The sequence below is a fragment of the Macaca nemestrina genome, chromosome X (assembly GCF_043159975.1).
Source record: "Macaca nemestrina isolate mMacNem1 chromosome X, mMacNem.hap1, whole genome shotgun sequence".
NCBI lineage: Eukaryota > Metazoa > Chordata > Mammalia > Primates > Cercopithecidae > Macaca > Macaca nemestrina.
The window spans coordinates 58,256,792-58,279,933 of NC_092145.1; the positions used below are offsets into that span (position 1 = coordinate 58,256,792).

At 35.5% G+C, this 23,142-nt stretch overlaps 1 protein-coding gene across 5 annotated transcripts in view; it reads right to left on the reverse strand.

Moving 5' to 3' along the window:
* Positions 1–23,142, reverse strand: part of LOC105497495 (diaphanous related formin 2) — a 919,069-nt gene that overhangs the window by 721,467 nt on the left and 174,460 nt on the right. For all 5 annotated transcript variants that reach the window (XM_071089284.1, XM_071089283.1, XM_071089281.1 and 2 more), the window contains one exon: positions 1,365–1,504. In XM_071089284.1, the coding sequence (XP_070945385.1) occupies positions 1,365–1,504 (140 nt within the window). The remainder of the gene's footprint in view (positions 1–1,364; positions 1,505–23,142) is intronic.

The following is a 23,142-nucleotide window of genomic DNA, read 5'->3' on the forward strand; positions in this document are numbered from 1 at the left end:
ATTAGGAAAAACATGGATAAAATCACAGTAAGTTTTTTATATACTCTTACGGAGTAAATTCTGAACTTCTAGCAGTTATACAAATAGATCCCAGATTTTTTTTTTTTTTGGGGACGGGGTCTGGCTCTGTCTCCCAGGTTGGAGTGCAGTGGCGGGATCTGGGCTCACTGCAACCTCCACCTCCCGGGCTCAGGTGATCCTTCCACCTCAGCCTCCTGAATACCTGGGACCACAGGCACACACCACCACATCTAGCTGACTTTTTTGTATTTTTAGTAGAGACGGGGTTTCACCATGTTGGCCAGGCTGGTCTCAAACTCCTGGACTCAAGCAATACACTTGCCTCAGCCTCCTGAAGTGCAGGGATTACAGGTGTAAGCCACCATGCCCGGCCAAGAATGTTTTGATATTTTATCGAAATTTTGTTTTTCTTTATAAAATATTTTATTTTGGGTGTTATTGATTTAAAGGCTTAATAAAGGAACCACAGTTACTGGAATCGACCATTGGCAAGTAACCTCCTAACAATCCTTTGTAGTTAGTTAATAGCTTAAATTAGTAGAGTTTTGAGGAGTTTATTAATGCTCTCATTTCTTTTACTGGTTAAAATAATTCACTTTTTGCTATCTCAAAATTACAGAAATATGTGGAGTATATCTAAAACTTATAGAAGAACATGAAGTTATATATACCTTTCAAGTTTTAAAAGAATAAAATTGACCAGGCACGGTGGCTCACGCCTGTAATCCCAGCACTTTGGGAGACCGAGGCAAGTGGATCACGAGATCAGGAGTTCGAGACCAGCCTGGCCACTATGGTGAAACCCCTTCCCTACTAAACATACAAAAATCAGCCGGGCATGGTGGTGCGCGCCTGTAGTCCCAGCTACTCAGGAGACTGAGGTAGAAGAATTGCTTGAACCTGGGAGGCGAAGGTTGCAGTGAGCCGAGATCGTGCCACTGCACTCCAGCCTGAGCGACAGAGCGAGACTCCGTCTCGCACACACACACACACACACACACACACAAAAAAGAATAAAATCATGGAGCAAATATGCTTAATTTGCTTAATAAATAAATATATAATAATTATCTGAGCCCACAAATAGATTTCCATGTAAATGTGGACATTTAACTTCTGGCTCTATGTTAATATTTGTATTCCTAAAATTGTACATTACTGGAGATCCAACTAAATATATTTTTAAAAGTTTACAACTTCACAATCAGATGCTGCTGCTTTATTAACATCAGACTTTTAGTCAGAAAATCCTGAGGTTTAAATAACAAAACTTATTATATTCCCAAACAATTACATACACTACAAATTGTATGAATCATACCAAAATGATAATAACGACTTACCTGACTGGATTGCTGGTTAAAGAAACCCTGAGGGATTCTAGGCAATTAAGAAGTTTCTCATCTGATATACCCGATCGTAATTCATGAACATATTCTTGTGAAGACAGGGTGCATTCATGTTTGCTGTTTTTCAGCCCACCCTAAAAAATAAACAAAGATACCATTTTAGACAATGTTTTTTAAAAAATTTTTAAGTAAAATAATGCACAGAATATTTATTTTGTTATATAAAAATGTGTGCAGAGTGCTACACGCTTAAAAATTCTTGATCACAGAACTGATGTGTTAAAATTGTGTTGTATATATCTCAACATTTTCCTCGACCTCATTTAAAAAAAAATTACAGTGCTGGTGCTCATGGCCTGAATAGAATATGAACTTGAATTACACAAAGTGTCATTGACAGGGGTGCTTAAATTTACAATTCAGGCATTAGAATTAATATTAGCTAGTCCTCCTTAATCCAGAGTATAAGCATTCAAAAATCATCTTATTAATTTTCCTAGTTAAGATATGTATATTCGATTCCACAAAATCCAGCAAATAAAATTTAATATATACCATTATACATAACCCACATCTACTGAAAGATATCAGAGTTATCAGCCTTTCTAAAAAAATAAGTGAAAACAGTTATTAAAATGTAAAACAATATAGTCTCCAATTAGCATGTTAATTAATCAAATCAGTTGAAAGCATTCACCAGTTCCCAATTATTCCTTTCTGTTACTCTCAGGTTATAGATTAATCATAAAAAGTCATTAAATACAGTTATCTGATAGTAACTGGTTTTTAAGTTAATTTTCAATATAGACGGAGTTATTTCTAGAACTCATCTCATCACTGCTCCTTAACTTCATCATCTTGCTATAACTATATAAGTAGTTCAGGGAAAAGGCTGGGAGGAAAACATTGTCAACACATTCACTATACTAATACCTCATAGTTTCACATTCTAGACCTACCTAATCATAATTGCCCCTTTCCTATACTGTAAATGTATATCCCTGAATTAAGACTCCAAGCTTGAGTTCCATTTTACAGGTTCATACAAATTACACTCAGTTTCTGCTAAACATCTAAGGATACTTACCATAAAATAACATCATTAGGATATGATATATCATCATAAGAAATATAATATTATAAGGAGATTATAAGGAAAGGAATTTTTACCTGTTGGGTAGAGGTATTATCATTAGAGGATACGACATTTAAAATAAAAAAAAACAGTGTTAATAATGAGAAATGAGTTCCCTATGGTTTCACACTATTTGGGTTTTGATTGAGAATACCTCCTCAATGTAGAAAGTGTTAATCATTCTTAATTTCTGAATTTTAAAAATCCCATTAAATGCTAAATTTTTTAAGTCTGATAAAGGCTTATAACATATAGGGGAACTCTATTCCCTTAGAGCTGTGGCACTATTATCATTATTATAGCACTTAAAATATTGTGGTAGAGGTCATTATTTGTGTCTGTCTCACTTCTACATTGGGAACTCCATCTATGCCACATAACTAACACAGGTCATGAATTTAGTGAGCCTCAATAAAAGTGTGTTATTATTGAACTTCTCCATAATAACTGCAGAACAAGGAATAAAATTTCACACTTTTAGCTCCTATATTTTGTATAATGGACACTGACTTGGTATTTCTTGCTTCGTTATGAGATACAGCAGATGTTAAAAATATATTGGATGGGCCAGGGACGGTGGCTCACACCTCGAATCCCAGCACTTTGGGAGGCTGAGGCGGGTGGAACACTTGAGGCCAGGGGTTCGAAATCAGCCTGGCCAACGTGGTGAAACTCCGTCTCTATTAAAAATACAAAAATTAGCCAGGCGTGGAGGCACATGCCTGTAATCCCAGCAACTTGGGAGGCTAAGACACGAGAATAGCTTGAACCCAGGAGGCGGACGTTGCAGTGAGCTGAGACCCCGCCACAGCACTCCAGCCTGAGCCACAAAGCAAGACTCCGTCTCCTCCACAAATAAAAAAGTATACTGGATGAATCATCATCACCTAAATGGCACAGTAAGTAAAACCATCACTGAGAGATCATGTCCATATTCCTGTAACTTCCTTACGCATCTATTATTCCACAAGGAATAACAGCAAGTAAATATTTAAAGCATAATTTTGCAAATTCAAAATTATAGTTTTAGTTTTGCTCGGCCAACTCACTTTCTAGAGCAATACAAAGTTCATCAGTAACAAGGGATCTATTTACTACATATGCCAGTCTGAAAACTACTAGTAAAAGGAATGAAAGTTTTCAAGTCTGTAGTCACACACCACTTTCATATAATCCTCAAAGTTATTTTTAAATTAATATATAAAAAGGCACCACTAATCCTCCCCTAGGGGATTGTATATGGAATTTAACCCTGTTGAGTGACCTTTGTATTTTGCAGTTTTCTCTGCCTTGAAAACCCTTACCCCAACCTCTCTATTGCTGGCTCCCATCGTTTTAATCTCAGCCCCATAGTCTTCTCCCCACCTCACATTCTAATTATCATCGCAACACCATTTTAAATATCATTTACGATATTACCTCTATGAAAATTTATTTTTGTAATTCAGTTGTTTACTGTCTTCCGCACTAAAACACAAGCTCTTATAAGACAGGATTCTTGCCTGCCTTGTTCACCACTGTATCCTCAGATCTTAAGACAGTGTTTAAGTAAGCACTCAATACATATTTCCTGGATGGATGGATGGATGGATGGATGGATGGATGGATGGATGGAGAATAAACAAAAGGGTGGATGAGTGATGAGTTTCAACTTGTTGAAGATTCTAAGCTTAGTTTTGCTTCAGAATATTATAGTTCTGAGACTTTCAGTTATAATATATTCAAAGGTGCTGAATATAGAACAGGTAAACTGAGACACTATTGCATGCTGAGGACAGCTCAGAGGTATTTCATATTGGGCATCTCATGGACACAGAACAATCTACTCAGAAAATGTTGGTTCCCTTTTTCTGATTGATTCCCTACAGGATTAGTCTAATTGGAACATATGGTCATGGCCGAGGTACTCCTTATAGACAAGTGAGCCAGCCCATCACTTTGTGGCTCACTCCCACCCAAGTCTTAGAAACAAGCTTAAATTATATAATTTAGGATCCTCTCTGGTTATAAAGAATGGAAGCAAACAATCTACTGGAGCATGACGGAGAATATACAACTTTATAGAACAGACGCCTTTTACCAAGCTTAGAAAGACTTTGAGATTTTAACATAAGTTCATATTTGAAAGTTATAAAAATATGATAGCAAGCTAAGGCTGGACTGGCCCTTAAAAATCAGTTCTTCTGATACCCTCATTACAAAAATGAGGAATCCAAGTAATTGCCTAAGTTCACATAATTATTAAGAGTATGAGACTAAAACAAATATTCTGGTCCTTGGATAGCTCCTTTCTCTACTATATACTACTTTTTCTCAATTTTGAATAAAATGTGAAAGCAACAAATATTTAATTCTGAAATCTCTATTACAGAATGTCAAGGTGTCAAAGTACCTTCAGCATAATCAATATGGTGCAAGATAATATTTTAAAAATCACCTAAAAACAAAATAGTGCAATACATTAGTTCTCATAATACTTAATAGGGCTGTAATACAAGAATGGCTTATTAACATCCTGTTCTGATACTGAACAAAGGAAACAACTAGATAATGGATGGGTAATAATGGAAATTTTAATTAGCTGCTCTGTATGAGATTAATGAAAATTACCACTGTGCCCATTTGATCTTTAAAAAATAATGCAGACAAAGTTAGCAATTAGCGTACATCACGCTATTCCAAACCTAGGTGAACAAAGAGCTTTCCTAATTTGAAGCCATTCCTTAATTTGAAAATCATTAGGATGGAGATACTAGTCAATGTGACTGTGCTTGTATTATTTTAAGACAGTAAACAAATAATCAAAAGGTAGTTTGAGTCAGTTTAATAGTCACAGATTCCCCTTGCTCTGATATGAAATGGTAAAATCAACAGCAGAGAAGCAATATTCTAAGAAAGAACACTTTTAGTTTGCAGTGGAGATAACCACTTCTGAGTTTAGATGGACTTAGTCTGAGTATGGTCTGTCATTTTTAAATGTAAAAACAGATTTACTTACAATTTGAGAAAAGGCTTTATGGTTCTTAGCTGTAAAGGTATCTTGCTGCAGACACTAGACAGAACTATTGATTGTACACAAGTCTTTTCAGCTACAGCATGCACACAGATAGCAATTACTATCAGGGATGTCATTTTCAAATAGGATGGACAATATTTTCATGAAAACAGTAATTTTGTTAGTGTTATTGACCACGATTTATAAATCCTAATGAAGTCCATTTCTTTGGCTATTTTAATCAAATGAGTTTCTTATCTATCATTGTGTTCTCTGAAAATATAATGCTATAGATTAACATATTTGGGATTATATCTACAGAGGTTCACACTGTTGTTCTTGGAGGCTCCTACAGCTTTCAAACATAAGAAATCAAAATGCCATTTTCATCATCATCAGTTCCTTGAGTTCAAGGAGGAAAGGGAGACACAAAATACGTGCCATATCCAAGTGAATCTATTTATTTATTCTGATAGCTGTATATTTGGTAGAATAGAGAATGCTATATATTGCAGAACCTTTAGATGGCTTCTCTCCATTTTTGTAAGAAAGCCATCTCTTACTGGCAGAGTAATAGAGTTATGTAATTTATGTATCAAAAATATAAAAATATATTAAAATCAATTTATATAATAAAACTTAAAATAATTTAAAATGCAATTTGCACTGAAAAATATTTTTTAATGGCACAAAAAAATGTAGGGTAAAAGATACTACATATTACCAATTGAAGTCTACAAGAAAAAAAACTACACAGAAAATTACTGTCATGAGATTAACTTCATATTGTGTCATTTCCCATTGCAGGAAACACTGTTTCTAACTAAGGCATTTTCAGAGGATGAAAATAATAGGCAAAATGAGAGAATATATCCCAAATTATAGGGCAGAGGTGATAAAAGCTTTTCTACAGCAATGTATAAGCATCATAATTCTTCAGATTATATGTGCCATTTTTCCTAAAAGAATTTGAATAAGTTTATTAAAATATGATCAGCTAAAATGTTTCATGAAAGAAAAGTATAAGGTTTTCTATGATGAAATCATTTATTGTTCCCTTACTGAAGCTTTTGTATATTAAATATCAATTAAGCATTTCACCCCCAAATTACAGACTCTTAGACCGTCACAGAACAAATATTTAGATCATTTTCTGAGCACTTGTATTACAGATTGTGTATCTCGGATTCAAATGGTTGGGACCAGAAGTGTTTCAGAATTCTGGTTTTCTCCAATTTTGTAATCTTTGCAAATACATAATGAGATATTTTGCAGACAGGACTCAAGTTGAAACACGATATTTATTTTTGTTGTATATGCACATTATACAAATAGCCTGAAGATAATTTCATACAATGATTTTAATAGTTTTGTGTATGAAACAAAGTTTTGGCTACATTTTAGCTGCAGCTCAACACATGAGGTCGGGTGTGGAATATTCCATTTGTGGCATCATGTTGGTTCTCAAAAAGTTTTGGATTTTGGAGCATTTTGGATTTTGGATTAGAGATGCTCAGCCTGTATTAGAAATGTCAAGTACCCAAACTCTAAACATAGTTTTAAATTCTGTGTCCATATTGTTACCTCTTATGTTATGAAAGACATATTTAACCAATAGAGTATAGAGGAAAATACTTCATAATAATTTCAAATAATTACTCAGTTAAATATTCAAAAAGTTTAGATTTTAACATTAAATGAAACAAAAAGGTGATATTTTAAAGTAGAATATTAATCCCAAAACACTAACCTTCGTTTCTTTTAAAACAACAGCCTCATTTGACCTAGATACTCTCAGAGATATGGACAACTGAAGGCTAAACTATCATTAACTGATTTCCTAGTGAAAGCAAACTAAAATATTTAATGATAATCAATATTAGTCAATCTGGATAATAAGCAATCAATTTGACATATTTCTTTTTCATATCAATAATGTATAGTCTATTCTATACTTAAAATCCACACATACTTCTCTTTTAAAACTAGTGTTAAGCAATTATGGTGAATAGTAGGCATACGGGTGAATAATAGCAAGTAAATCTTTAAAACCGTGAAGTGTGTCTACTAGTATTTTCTATGAGCCCCTATCATTATCCATGGTACTTGAGGCAAAACAAATACACATTAGGTTTCTCTTTTATTTGACAGAGGCCTTTGAGATATATCAGATAATCAAATGTAAAAAGATATAAAGTCAGGGGTTCTTATCCTGGGGTCTAAATTTAGGGGGTATGTGAATTTGGAAAGGAAAAAATATTTTCAGTAACCTCTTACTTAAATCTACTACTTCTTTCAACTATGAATATAGGAAACAGATTACAGTGGTATTAGCAGCCCCTGCAACTTGGTCACCAAGTCACATATACTTTCCTGTTGTACCATACATACTACATTTGTGAAAATACCTTAACTATCATTTATGCTTATCAATTCTTCAAAATTACTTGAGTCATACAACCTGCCACTTTATCTTGTTATTTAATAAATATTGTAAAGAAGTACAATTACTGTGTCTCAATTTTTTAATCAAACTATTTTCAGATATTTGAAATATGCATGCAGTTCTAAGAAATAATGCAGAGAGATCCCTTTTCCCCAATGGTAACATCTTGGTAATCTATATTACGATATCATGACTGGGATACTGACATTGATAAAACCCATCTATCTTATTTAAATTTCCCTAGTTTTATTTGTACTTATTTATGTGTGTATTTTTTATATGTGTGTGTGTGTGTGTATATATATATGCACTTCTATGCAGTGTTGTCATGTGTAGATTCAGGTATACAAACACCACAACCAAGATATGGAACAGTTCCATCACCACAAGGATCCCCCAAGTAGGGCTTTCAATAACCACATCCATCTCCCTCCCACAGCCCTCCACCCCAGCAACCACTAACCTATTCCCCATTTCTATCATTTTTTTCAAAAGTATCATTTATAAATGGAATCACATCAAGTTGAAAAGCTTCTGCAAAGCAAACGATCAACAAAGAGACAACAGAATAGGAAAACATATCTGCAAACTATACATACATCTGACAAGAGATTAATAACCAAAATATTTAAGAAGCTCAAGCAACTCAATAGGAAAGATCTAATAATATGATTTTTTTAAATGGGCAAAAGATCTCAATAGATATGTCTCAAAAGAAGACATACAAAAGACAAACAGGTATATGAAAAGGTGCTCAATATCATTCATTGTTGGAGAAAAGCAAATCAGAACTACAATGAGATATCATCTCACCCCAGTTAAAATGGCTTGTATCCATCCAAAAGAAAGGCAATGACAAATGCTAATGAGGATGTGGAGAAAAGGGAACCCTCATACACCGTTGGTGGGAATGTAAATTAGTACAACCACTATTGAAAACAGTATGGAGGTTCCTCAAAAAACTAACAATTGAGCTACCATTTGGTCCAGCATTCCCACTGCTAGGTATATGCCAAAAAGAAAGAATCAGTATATTGAAGAGCTATCTGCACTCCCATATTTATTGCAGCACTATTCACAATAGCCAAGATTTGGAAACAACCTAAGTGTCCATCTACAGACAAATGGATAAAGAAAACGTGGCACAGGGGCCGGGCACGGTGGTTCACACCTGTAATCCCAGCACTTTGGGAGGCCGAGGCGGGTGAATTGCCTGAGGTCAGGAGTTCGAGACCAGTCTGGCCAATGTGGTGAAACCTTGTCTCTACTAAAAATACAAAAAGATTAGCCAGACGTGGTGGCATACACCTGTAATCCCAGATACTTGGGAGGCTGGGATGGTAATTGCTTGAACAGGGGAGGTGGAGGTTGCAGAGCCAAGATCACCCCACTGCACTCCAGCCTGGGTGACAGAGCAAGACTCCGTCTCAAAAAAAAAAAGAAAAGGAAAAGAAAATGTGGCACATATACACAATGGCATACTATTCAGCCAGAAAAAAAGAATGAGATCCCATCATTTGCAACAACGTGGATGGAACTGAAGGACATTAGGTTAAGTGAAATAAGCCAGGCAAAGAAAGACAAACATCTCATGTTCTCATTTGTGGGAGCAAAAATTTAAAACAATTGAACTCATGGAGATAAGAGAGTAGATTGATAGTTGCCAGAGGCTGGGAAGTGGGCCGGGAGGGGAAGTGGGGATAGTTAATGGGTACAAAAGTATAGTTTAACAGAATGAGTAACATCTAGCATTTGACAGCACAATAGGGTGACTATAGTCAACAATAATTTACTGTACAATTAAAGATAACAAAAACAATTTGTTGGAATGTTTATAATAGAAATAAATGATAAATGCTTGAGGTGATGGACACTCCATTTACCCTGATGTGATTATTATGCATTGTATGCCTGTATCAAAACATCTCATGTACCCCTTAAGTATATACACCTACTATGTACCCATAAAGAAAAGGAATGTCATTTATATGAAATCATACTATATGTAACCTTTTGGCACATGAGCTTCTTCCATTCACCATAATGCCCTGGAAAGGCACACAAGTTATTGTGTATATCAATAGTTTGTACCTGTTTATTGCCATATAGTATCCCATAGTATGGATAATACAGTTTATTTAACCACTCACCCATTAAAGAACATTTAGGCTGTTTCCAATTTTTATCTACTATGAATAAAACTATGAACATCCAATGCACAGGTTTTTGTGTGAACATATGTGTTTATGTCTCTGGAATGTGTCATAATTTCTAAAAACAATTTTATAAGTATATTTTAGTATGATTGGTTTCCTTTATAATCCTATGTCCTTTGTGTTTTACATCTAAAAATATGATTCTAAAAAGGTTCCCATAAATTCACTGACTTTCAGAGGGGCCCATGGCACAAAACAAGTAAGAACCCTTCTAGTAGCCTGTTACCTCTATTTTGGAATTACACTGCCTTTACTCCACCCACTGTCCTAGGAAAGAAGAAAAAGTATACTACCATTTTAAATAGAGAAAGTTCATGTATATAAATAACGACTTTAAAAAATGGGCAGGATTTGATCAATGATAATGTCCAACAGGATAACCAATACATATCACATAGGCAATCTCTTCATTGTACTGTTTAAAGATAGGAACAACACTAAGACTTACCAACATTTGTTGTGTTGGGGCAAAGATTATGAAGGTATTTAAATAAAATGGTTTCCCTCTCTGCTTTACCATTTTGTAAATCCAATTCCAAGAGTAACTTTAGACAGTATAACAAAGCAAGTTTAATAATACTTTTGCAGATTATAAATGTTTCCTACAGCCTAGATATAAACTGCATTTTAAGTAGGTAATGAAGCTATAAATTGTAAACGAAATAAAGAAGTATTCCTTTCACAAAACAAAAAATTACCCTATTATTTTCAAAACACTAGCCTTCTAAACATTTTAGTAAGTGTTATCAGACAAAATGAACACACTGAATTTTATCAGTTCTTTGTCTACCTGCTGATGGGAGGTAGTGCACCAATAGTAAAATGGCCAAAGGATAGGAACACAAGGAAAAATAAAAAGAAATGTAACTAATTGACATGTTAATAAATGGATATGTGCTTCCAGCACTGAATGGTGTTGATAGATTTAGAGATCAAGGATACCTTACACTTGTATAGCAAAAACAGCTTTCACAACTTTTCCTGCATAGTATTTCATCTGAATCTAACAACAGGGAAGATATTACTAAAATCATTTTTTCTTCAGCTGTGAAAATTGAGTCACAGAGCAGTCATGTCTCGTCTGAGACTATATCTAACTGTCAGAAGCAAGGCTAGAACCCAAGCTATAGAGTCGCTCTCTGAGGACAGTATGAAACCATCTTCAAAGGGGCATAATTTGTTCCCAAAGGAGGATTATAACAAAAAGGGAAAAGCAGGCAAAAGTTTCCAAAATATTCCTTACCTTAATAGCTGTATGAATTTAGTCAAGTGATTACTTGACTTCCTGGGCCTGAGGTTCCTTATCGGCAAAATGGGAACAATAAAGCATCTACCCTCCTCAGGCTTGTCATAAGGGTGAATAAGGATCCTGGTCAAACATAAGGTCTGGTATATAATAAGCACTTAATTAATGTTTGGTGCCATTATATATTATTTTATCATTAATTAGTGAGCACTTTCATTGCCTAGTTAACTGCTCATGTTACAAAGTTATTAGTTTCTGTTCACCAAAATTATTCAAGCAAAGACCTGCCACTAGGTATGAGATGCTGGAAAAGGATTCTTACCTTAGGTAGGAGAAGACTATTATTTTCTTTTCTTTTTTTTTTTTTTTTTTTTTGAGATGGAGTACAGTGGCGGAATCTTGGCTCACTGCAACCTCCACCTCCTGGGTTCAAGTGATTCTCCTGCCTCAGCCTCCTGAGCAGCTGGGACTACAGATGTGCGCCACCACGTCCAGCTAATTTTTGTATTTTTAGTGGAGACGGGGTTTCACCATGTTGGCCAGGCTGGTCTCGAACTCCTGACCTTGTGATCCACCCACCTCGGCCTCCCAAAGTGCTGGGATTACAGGCATGAGCCACTGCACCCAGCCTGAGAAGACTATTATTTTCAAATTATTCTGGGGGTCCATGGAGTTCCTTGAGGTGTTTTCAGGGTTGCCTTGGAGGATGAGGGAATATGCAAAAAGGAAGGCTCCTGGGAAGACTTCCCAAGTCTCTGCTCCCCCAATAATGAGGGCATTTACACATTTATCTTCTAATTTATTCATATCCCACATATGATTTTTTATGAATAAGCTGCTCTGATGTTAAATAAAATAAGGTTTTAAACCCACTGAGCTAGATGATCCCAAAGGTCCTGCCCTGTTGAATCTATGATTTGGAATATGCCACTATATGCATACTAAAGCAAAAGCTTTTCTTCTTTAAAGTATAAAATTTTAATTGGACACTATATTCTCTGCACACACATTGATTATATAGATTCTCAGTTTCTTTTCACAAAATAGACTACAGAGACACAAGGCATCTATCTCTTATTGTGTATATGGTATACTTTTTGTAATAGAATATTACCAGTCAACATGAATTGACTTCCCATGAGGTTCCAAGCACTGAGAGTACACAGATAAGCAACGATATATCCTCACCATCCCAGCAGAGCTTATTCAGGTGTGGTAAGCAACAACATGCAGACCACTGTCAATGTGATAAGTGCCCTCAAAATAGATAGGGGGTGGTACGGGAGTTTGAAGGTCAAAGGACTTGACTCTATGTGGGGGAAGAAGGTCTGCCCAGCTGTAAAAACTGTTCACCAAAGGTAGATAAGGCTATTTCAGTCAGAAATTACAAAAAATATTGAGTCATAATACAACATGCTATGTTTGAGGATTTGCTAGATCAAGATACCCGGAGCTCACAGCAATGTTACTCAAACTGGGATTCTTGAACATAGTCTTAATCATCCCTGAGTCTGGTAAGGTAATGTTAAAATTCTGCAGTTTCATTTCTTAATATGATAAAGCTAAGCATAAGCTGGATCATCTAGATAACTACCTTATAACCAAGTCCTGCCAACTAATCTCAGCATCCATATATGCACACTGTTACCAGGAAGTACAACTTTCATTATCGCTGGCTAATGAGATGGCCTTAGTGTGAAAACACATAGGTACCAAAATAAAGACCAAATGACATCGCAGCATGCTATACCAATCAAAATTTAACCACAGATCAGAGAACACTAGTGGCACAATTGGGTTATCCTATGGCATGGTAGGCACTGAGAACCCAAAAGTGCCCACACTGCAATATATTCACATTGTAATTGGTAATTTAGAGTCAGCAAATGATTTATTACTTAAAATAATGTTAATTTAAATTTTATGGGTTTTGTATTTAACATGACATATTTCATAAGTTGTATAAGAGATACTGCTATAGTGTGTACCTTATGTTGCTATGTAGTTAAACAGTATAATGAAAATATTTAAAGTTAACACTGACATCTTTGAAATCAAATAGTATCTTAGTGGGATACTCTTCTGGTTAATATTTAAAAGAGGAATGACTTGCTTATATTAGCATATGTAAATTCAAAAAATATATGAAAGTTGATTGGGGGGATTTCAATAAACTAATTTTACCTAACAAATTCAAACATACGTGTTTATTTTCTATAGCAGTGATGGATGTATAGGTTATTCAAGCCTTTTGTGATAAATAATTCATTTTTGCTGCATGAACCAATTTTAGTTCTAAAATGGTATACAGTGAATCATGAAATATTGCTTACCCCAAAGTGTCCTATCCTAACTTGAAAGAACAACCTGGCCAGGTGCAGTGGCTCACGCCTGTAATCTCAACACTTTGGGAGGCCGAGGTGGGTAGATCACTTGAGGTCAGGAGTTCGAGACCAGCCTGGCCAACATGGTAAAACCCCATCTCTACTAAAAATACAAAAAATAAGTTGGGTGTGGTGGCGCGTGCCTATAAATCCAGCTACTTGGGAGGTTGAGGCAGGAGAATCGCTTGAACCCAGGAGGCGGAGGTTGCAGTGAGCCGAGATCATGCCACTGCGCTCCAGCCTGGGTGACAGAGCAAGACTGTCTAAACAAAACAAAACAAAAAACCCAACCTGGTAAGAAAACTGAGCTAGTACTTGAGCATATAGACTTCATAGGGTTTTTATAAAAGTACAAACAATGTTCTGGCCCATAAGTGCTATATATCATGTCATAGTTAGAGGTTATGCCAATAGAAACAGCAGTATAGCATTACCCAATATGATGGCATTACTTTTACAGATTACCAACCATCTGTTTCTGCTGGTAGCATTCTTACCTCTAAGGACCTAAGTTGTGAATTTGAATATAAGGAAACACACATTTCTGTTTCCTCAAAACAATTATTTTAGAAACAATATTTTTTTCATGGTTCACATTATACAATTTACTATTCTAGCATGTCATTTACTTCTCAGAGAAAAAATTAATATAATCTAACAATTCAACAGACATGCACACACATGTCTCCAAAAGGCTTCATTTCTTTCTTCTACATTCCAAAGTAGGATATAGATACTAAATATTTTCAATAAGTAATATAATCAGTAATCTCATAGACTTTCTCACAAAATGAATGAGCCTTTCAACTTATTAAATATATTCAGTGAAGATTTTGTATAGCAAAGAATAAAAAGTACAACTCATATGATTTTTTTAACTGCATGTTTACTTGATGTTAAATATACAATTTATGCTAACCAAATCTGACATCAGTTAGTGGGCTCTGCTGCCAATTCCATATTCCTTTAAACAAGACAAGATAAAATAACAAAGAAAAGTCAGCCATCTAGAGTTCAATAGGTTAAGGCACTATTCTGACACTTCCAACTAGTACAATTAAGGGCAAAACACTCTCAAAAGAAAAGACTGCTATATGAAGTATGTCTCTGGGAAAAATAAGAAATCTTGAAAAAACAAAAACCTGAATATTCGTTAGGCTATTAGAAAAATTGGGGCATGTTGCAGGCAAGTATTAATATTGTTATGCAGATCCACTTAGTCAAGGAATATAATAAGAAATTCTAGGAGGAACGAGGCATGATCCTAAGCATTGAGAGGAATATGAACATTCACAAAGCTCCTGCCTGGCAAGAGCTCTTCATATAAGGCCAGAGACTGGCCTCATCTCTAAAAGCATGTCTAGTTACAAACTGTATTTACATACAAAAGCAACCAACAGATTACAATTGATTTACTCCCTTGATATGATACAGGAGTGAGGGGTAACTAATTTTGGAGTCATGAAAATTTGATTTGAATCCAGTAGTCTGCTACTTAAGACCACTGTTCAATTGTACAAGTAACAATTTTTCCCAGTTTCAATATATCTTATAGAATTGTTTTGAGGATTTAAATATAAATAAATGTAAAGCGTCTGGCCCTATGCCTGACACATAGTTAGGTACACAATGGACATTTATTGCCTGTCCAAACATCATCATCAGCAATATCCAATTCTTGAGTGTACTATGTGCCATTCACTGTACTACTCACTAAATTTATTATCCTAATCCATAGAAACAACCTTGGAAAGCAACAATTACACTCATTTTATAAATGGGAACAAAAATTCACAAAATTTCAAAAACTTTATCTGAGGTCACAAAGCTAGTAAGTATGAGAGATCCAAACTATGGACTATTTGAACTCCTTCCAGGGGCCTGCAAGGCCCTGGGTAATTTTTCTACAACTTCATCTGATTCCCTCCCCTGCCCCAAATTACTAACTTCCAAACTGGCCTCTTATCTGGCACTCAAACACTCAAAACCCATTCTCACATTAGGACCTTTGCATGTGTTCTTCTTTTTGCTTAGGGGGCCCCTTTCCCGAATATGAGCATGGTTGTCTCCTTCCCATCATTCAAATATCCCCTCCTCACACAGGCCTTCTCTGGCCAACCAATATGATGTAGCACACAACTAACTCACTTATACCTACTGTTCCATTATTGGAACAATAAGCTTGTGGGAGTTATTATATCCTACTGCTCAGGGTCATCGCCAAGGTCTGATTTTTCACATAAAAAGTCTGCAGCCTCTGGCATAAATGGGTTAAAATGTCATCTTAACAAAAAAGAACACTCAATGTTTTAGTCTTTTGGAGGCTCATTCCTATTTGATATTTTCTTTGTTTATTCTTCTGTTGACTATCTGTCCCTCTTCACTAAGGTGTTAGGTTGGTTTTTTTTTTTTTTTTTGAGACAGAGTGTCGCTCTGTCGCCCAGGCTGGAGTGCTGTGGCCGGATCTCAGCTCACTGCAAGCTCCGCCTCCCGGGTTTACGCCATTCTCCTGCCTCAGCCTCCCGAGTAGCTGGGACTACAGGCACCCGCCACCACGCCTGGCTAGTTTTTTGTATTTTTTAGTAGAGACGGGGTTTCACCGTGTTCGCCAGGATGGTCTCAATCTCCTGACCTCGTTATCAGCCCGTCTCGGCCTCCCAAAGTGCTGGGATTACATTGAGCCACTGCGCCCGGCCAGGTGTTAGGTTCTTAATAAACTGGGGTTTAAAACGCTTCAAAGTATAATAGTTAATTTCTACCATTCAGATTTTAGGTAGATTTTAGTATTTGGTTCTGAATATTAGAGCTCTTTTGGAAGAACACAAAATGCATTAGAAAAAAATATTTCAGTAATCCCTTTAGCATCCCTGTAAGGTGAGACATATTATCCCCATTTTACAGATTGGGAAAGTTCTTTAATCAAATTTGGCCATGATACACAATGACAAATGGATGTGGGAATAAAGCCTAGGGCATCTGATTTCTAGTTCAGTGTCCTATCCATTCGTCTTTCTCTCTCATGACTTCGGCAGTTCTCACTGTCCTAAAATGCAGTCCAGGATTGCTTATTCTCCAAAGGACTGGCTCAGTTGTCAAGGCCACAAAGATACAGAACTTACACAAAAATTCACTGCTTTAGTTTGGGGATTTAACACAGTAATGCAATTTCAGAGAACAACAACCCAGCACACACACACAAGAGATTCCAAGTGTAAGAAAACACATCTTGTACCCACTGCCTTCAGAACAAGATTCAAATATGTATGCCAAATAATATTCTTTGTTTAATTAATTTGATAACCGTACACACAGTTATCCATTTTTTATCCATTTTTAACAGTATTCTGTTAATATTCTGTTAAAGAAAGTACAATACTGTTAAAGAAACTAAAAAGCCCTACCCATGTGGTAAGATGGATATTCTTTTACAATGCTGATAGCAACGGGCAGATTTGGCATAACATTTCAGGAAAGTCATGTGAAAAAAAAAAAAAAAAAAACTAAGTGCCTCAAAAAGTATGACTTATTTTTGACCTAATAATGCTACTTCTAGGAATCTTTCACAGGAAACAATCTGAACTGTAGCTAGAACTTCATGTTCTAAGTTATTCATGACATCATTTTTATAACAGAGAAACTTGTAAATACATTGAACAGTGCAAATATAGGGAAATAAAGAGGTAAACTTTGATTAGCTATTTAATGCAGCCATTAAAAATTGTTTTGAGACAGGGTCTCACTCTGTCTCCCAGGCTGGAGTGCAATGGCATGATCACATATCACTGCAGCACTGACCTCCGGGGGTGAAGCGATCCTCCCACCTCCCCATCCTGAATAGGTAAAATTATAGGTGCATGCTATCATGCTCGGCTAATTTTTTATATTTTTAGTAGAGACAGGCTTTCCCCATGTTGCCCAGGCTGATCTCGAACTCCTGGGCTCAAGTGGTCTGCCCGCCTTGGCCTCCAAAATTGCTGAGATTACAGGCATGAGCCACTGTGCCTGGCCTATTAAAGTATTTTAATGATGCAGAAATATATCTTTGACTCAATATTATTTAAAATGAGATATAAAACTCTAGGTACAGAATGATTTCAATTAGGTTAAAATGTCTCTGTCATCTAAATAGTAATTTATGGCAATGTTAATGATAATTATACCTAAGTAACAGGATTTTAGATACATACTCTCCTCTTTAAAATTTCCTTTGTTTTCAGATTTTCTAAATTAAAGATTTTACTTTTATAATTGAAATACATTAAATATTATTTTAAAAAGAAAGCTGTACCAATTGTTATGGTCAAATTTACTCAAAAAACATGGATATATGGTTTCAATAAATGAAAAAAGAGTGATAATAAAAGAGTTGAGAGGTGAAAGAAAAAAATAATAAGAAAGGAGCTGTACAAAATAGTACAGGAAAAAAATGTAGAACCAAAAAAAAAAAAAAAAAAGGAATAATGAGAACACAAAGAAAGCACTCATAACAAAGCAGGTACGGCCTCTCCTACTTCAACCAAGAAAGATTTGTACTTTTTCAACCTCAATCACTTAGAGGATGGTTATTCAAGTATGTACCACCTCCTTTGTTAAAGACCCAGGACACATCTTTATAGACAGACATTTATGAGTAAAGCACATTTACAAAGGGAAGTGGAGGTGAAAGAATATGTATTACACAACACCCGAAGTTCTACACTCAAGCAGGAAAGAGAAAAAAATTTCCCCATAAAGCGTTTCTCATATATATTTCCTTCAGGTAATTTATTTCTCAAGTCCTAACACCTTCTTGTTGACTACACAGTGAATGATTAGGACAAGACTTAAACCTTGCCTTAAAAGTTTACAGTCCACGATTCTTTGAAAGTCCAAGGCAAAAACAACCACAGTAAAACAAATGAGCAACCAACAATAAGAAGAGAACTCTGACTGGTTGTAGTGTGATGGCATTGTTTTAATGGTCACTGTATACATGAATACAAAACCAGTCTACTTCTTTAAAAAATATATGTTGACAAGACCATGCATACAGGCACACATACATAAATTTACAGAGAAATCCAGCTAAAGTTCGAATTCCAGATATGGTCAAGATGACCTAATTTACGATAGCACTAGCTGGAACTCTGTACATAGTGCTCAGTCTTGGGAATTCACGGCAATTATCCAATGAGTGTCTACTACATATAAGACACTATGTTAGGTAAAACAGAGACAAATGAAGTTCCCTTCAAGGAACTTAAAGAAAGGGGGAATGCTCATTAACCTCAGTGAGGTGTCACCATTACAATGATCATTCGTTCAAATACTTACTGAGTTACTCATTCATTTCCAGTCATTACTGAAAATGTACCGTGTTTGGCATTGTGCTTGTTGTTAATAATATACTGACCAAGAAGACAGTGCTCAAATTTGAAGTTAAAAATCTAAACCTTAAGGAGTTGACAACACAAGCCCAAACCATACAAATTCATTCAATGAATACTTACCACGCATCTACTATGGGCCAGACACTCTGTTAACTCTACGGATATGGTAGTAAACCAAAGGTACAATGCTACTCAGGTGGCCCTTACTTTTCAGTAATGTTTGAGTATAAAGGGTATGGAATGGGGTATTAGGGTAGCACATAGGAGGATGCAACCCAGATGTCTAAAAAGCCTTCATAGGAGAAGGAATGTCTAATATGAAAACTGAAGGATAAGCAAGAACTAGAGACCATAAGAGAAAGCTCAGGCGAGGTTAGACAAGTAACGGAGAGTGCTCCAGGTGGAGGGCATAGCACCTTGGAAGATTCAGTGACGAGAGAGAATAAAACAGACTCATAGAAATGGAAGAAGTTCAGTATGGCTGTAGGGGTGTATGTGTATTTGTGTGTACATTTGCATGTGTGTGACTGAGAGAGATGGGGTGGGGAAAGGGGCAAGGAGCAGAAAGGGAGAATGAATTTATTTGCTGGGGAGCAGATGCTGGTGAAGTAAATATAAGTCATGAAGACCTTGAAAGCCCCATTAAAGGGTTTGGACTTAATCTAGCAAAGTGAAATCACTGAAGATTTTTGTAAGCTGGTGAGTGGCATGTTTAGATTTGTGTAGCGAATAGAAGAAAGGGGGTAAGGATGGAAGGAAAGAGACCAGTTAGGAGACTTCTATTGTAATCAAGGTGAAGAGGATGGTGGCCTATACTGGAAAGGTGACAGGGGTAATGGGAAGGAGCAGATGAGTTTCAGAAATATTTCAGTAGTTAGAATAGATAGAATGTGGTCACAGATTGGAAGTAGAGAATGAAGAAGTGGAAGGAATCAAGTATGAAACACAAGTTTCTAGTTTAGACATCTGGAAGTATGGCAATGTCAATTTCCTGAGGAGGAGAAAGCAAAGAAAGGGACGCGTATGTTGCTGTTTCGTTTTGTTAGCATTAAGATCTGTTTCCTTATAATTTTTACATTACTGATAACAGATGTTTTTTAACCTCCAATGGAATGAAAAAGGACTATTCAAATTGTCCCATCCTATCACAGCCCTTCTATCATATGGAGACAAGTATATCCTGCCTAAACCTCCTTTTCAGTTTTCAAGCATTTCAGAATGAAAGAATAAATGCAGAACACTTAAAGGGGTTCCTGGTCCAAAGAACATGATCAATAAAAATTATTATCATTTTTACTTAGCAGAATACTTTAGCATTCATAACATTAAAACCTTAAAAATCTCTGCCATTCTCATTTTCCTTTTACCCCATAAAGTCCGGGGAGAATTTTTTATAAGTCATTAAAAATCCCACCAGACTAGAAGCTTAGTTTTCACACTGTCATCTAACATATGATTACATAATTACATTGTACATAACTGAAAGCATACATCATATGACGTGTAATTTCTTTTAACCACTGTATCAGAAGAATGTTTTCATTTTCTACACAGCATACCTAAGTCATTCTAGTGCCTACCTGATAATACTCCTGAGTGTATTGCTCAGAATTAAGCATTGCCCTCTTGGAAGTAAGGGTTCTGCACACCCCAATTTTCCATTAGTATAAACAATCCTGCAAATAAACACTTTTTTCTTCTTTTGGATAATTTCCTTAGGATAAATTGTCCAAAATACTAAATCACAGGGGTCAATAGATACAAAGATTGGTATATTCTGTCAAATTCTTTTCAAACAGATTTAATGCTACCAGCATAATACAGTGACGTACAAATTTCATGGTATTACGCGATGTCATTTTTAGATTTCCAGTTGAAAAGATGGAAAATGATACCTCATTTTCAAATTTTGCATTTCTCAATTGGTATGTTAAAGTTTTTCCCATTTTGCTAATTTTACTTCCACTTACGTGTATTGTCTATTTTTTTGCACATTTATCTATCCAAACCTACATGTTTCCATCACACTCTCTGCAGTGCACAGATACTAACAATATTAATCCCTTGAGTAATAAACTTGCAGGTATCTTTCTGAGTGTTTTATATTTTACAGCATTCTATACAGTTTAGCTTTTATTTATTCAAACTTGTAAATCTGTCCTTTTGTAACTTCAATTAATTCAAAGCTTACAACATTTTCACTTCAATGTTTACTTTTAATCTGTCTATGATTTTAGTATACAATATGAATTATGGATCAATTTTTACCCAGATTTACAGGCAGATTATTTAATGAATGATATTGGAATGTGTATTTTCTCCCCATTATTTTCTATCCTTACAGAAAACACAGTTTATATTTATAATATACATATCCAAAAATATAATCTATTATTGAACTTTCTTTTTATTCCCACTTATTTACATGAATGTGTGTGCTATTATATCTCTCTTTTTTAAAAGTGTGAATGCTTTATCTTATTATAGGATTAGTCCCCCATCACCAAAATATTGCCCATGGTTCTCAAAATGGCATTTTACATTCTTGCCAGTTTCCTCTTCCATCTGTATAATAATCTTGCTAAATTCAATAAAGTCAACTAAAATTCCTGTTTTAATTTATAATTATGTTAAATGTATAAATTTAAAAGAGAAATTTTATATATTTATGGCTTTTATCCATCTATAATTGTACTGTCTTCATATTTATTCTAGTCTCTTTCTATAGCTCTCAAAGTGCTGTAGATTTATGTGGGTTATATATGCTTCTATTAAGCTTACTAAAATGAGCTTATACTTTTTTACTATTATGAATGTGACCTTTTTCATCAAGTTCTCAAACTGGTTATTATTGTTATAAGGAAATGGTATTGATAACACATCACTAAATATTTAATTTAAAATTTTAATAAATTTAGGTACATAGTCAACCACTGACTTCTTTATCTTCCTCCTAAACTCTTTCAAAATTCAAACCTTCAGTTGGAACATGAGACACACATACATGTGACTCCAGGCTTCTTAATTTCTAATACAGGGATTATCTTTAGAGGTATCAAAAATAGCAAGTTTTTCTTGGTTGTATCAATCAAATTCCCACATCAGTTAAAAGAAGCAGAGAGAAGTGGACATATCTGTCACATTTCAGCTGCATGTTTCTTAGTATGTTCCTCCAGCCTTGTAAGTGGCTGCTTCCAGGCAATGACAACTACTGTCTGCAGGCTCAGTTATGACAAGGGAACTCAAAATATTTAGGATCCACAGTATTGACTGTAAGTCATATCTAGATTTATCTTTCCTGTCCTAAGTCTTGAGTCCCACGTACTAAGGGTAAACATCCCTTGCTGGGCCAGGAACTTGACTCGAACACTAGCTAACTTGGCATTATGCTAACCTTTCCCTCTAGGAATTGAATACAGCATCCTGCATGGTGAATCCCAAAGCTTGGCAAGAATTTTTGCTCCAAACCAGACTGATCTCCTGGAACCACAATTCTGCCAAAGGTCTGCCCGGAAGAACATGTCACTGCATTCTCATGACTGGAGCAGACTCCTTGGATATTGTCAAGAGGCCAGATAAAATGCCATTTCACACATCTGTTTGAGCCTTCATTTCATCTATGGCCATGCCACATGGAAGGTTCAACCAAGTTCTAAAATTCTGACTCATGGATGTCAATTTACTCTACTGTCACCACTGGCCACTACATCAGTGCTCACAGTAGACATCAAGGCTGAAATAGTCCAATATCTAGCATAAACAACCAATGACCACCATGAATGATTTTACCTAGTACCCTGGAATACAAAATTAAAAACGTGTACTTCAAGGGAATCAAATGAGTTTTGTCAATATATGTAATATATTATTAAATATCCATGTATTCATCAAATATTTTATCATTGTCCTATCAATAAAAAAGAATTCTCACACACATATACTTTACTCCAAACATTTGCTTTGATATAAGAATAAATTATT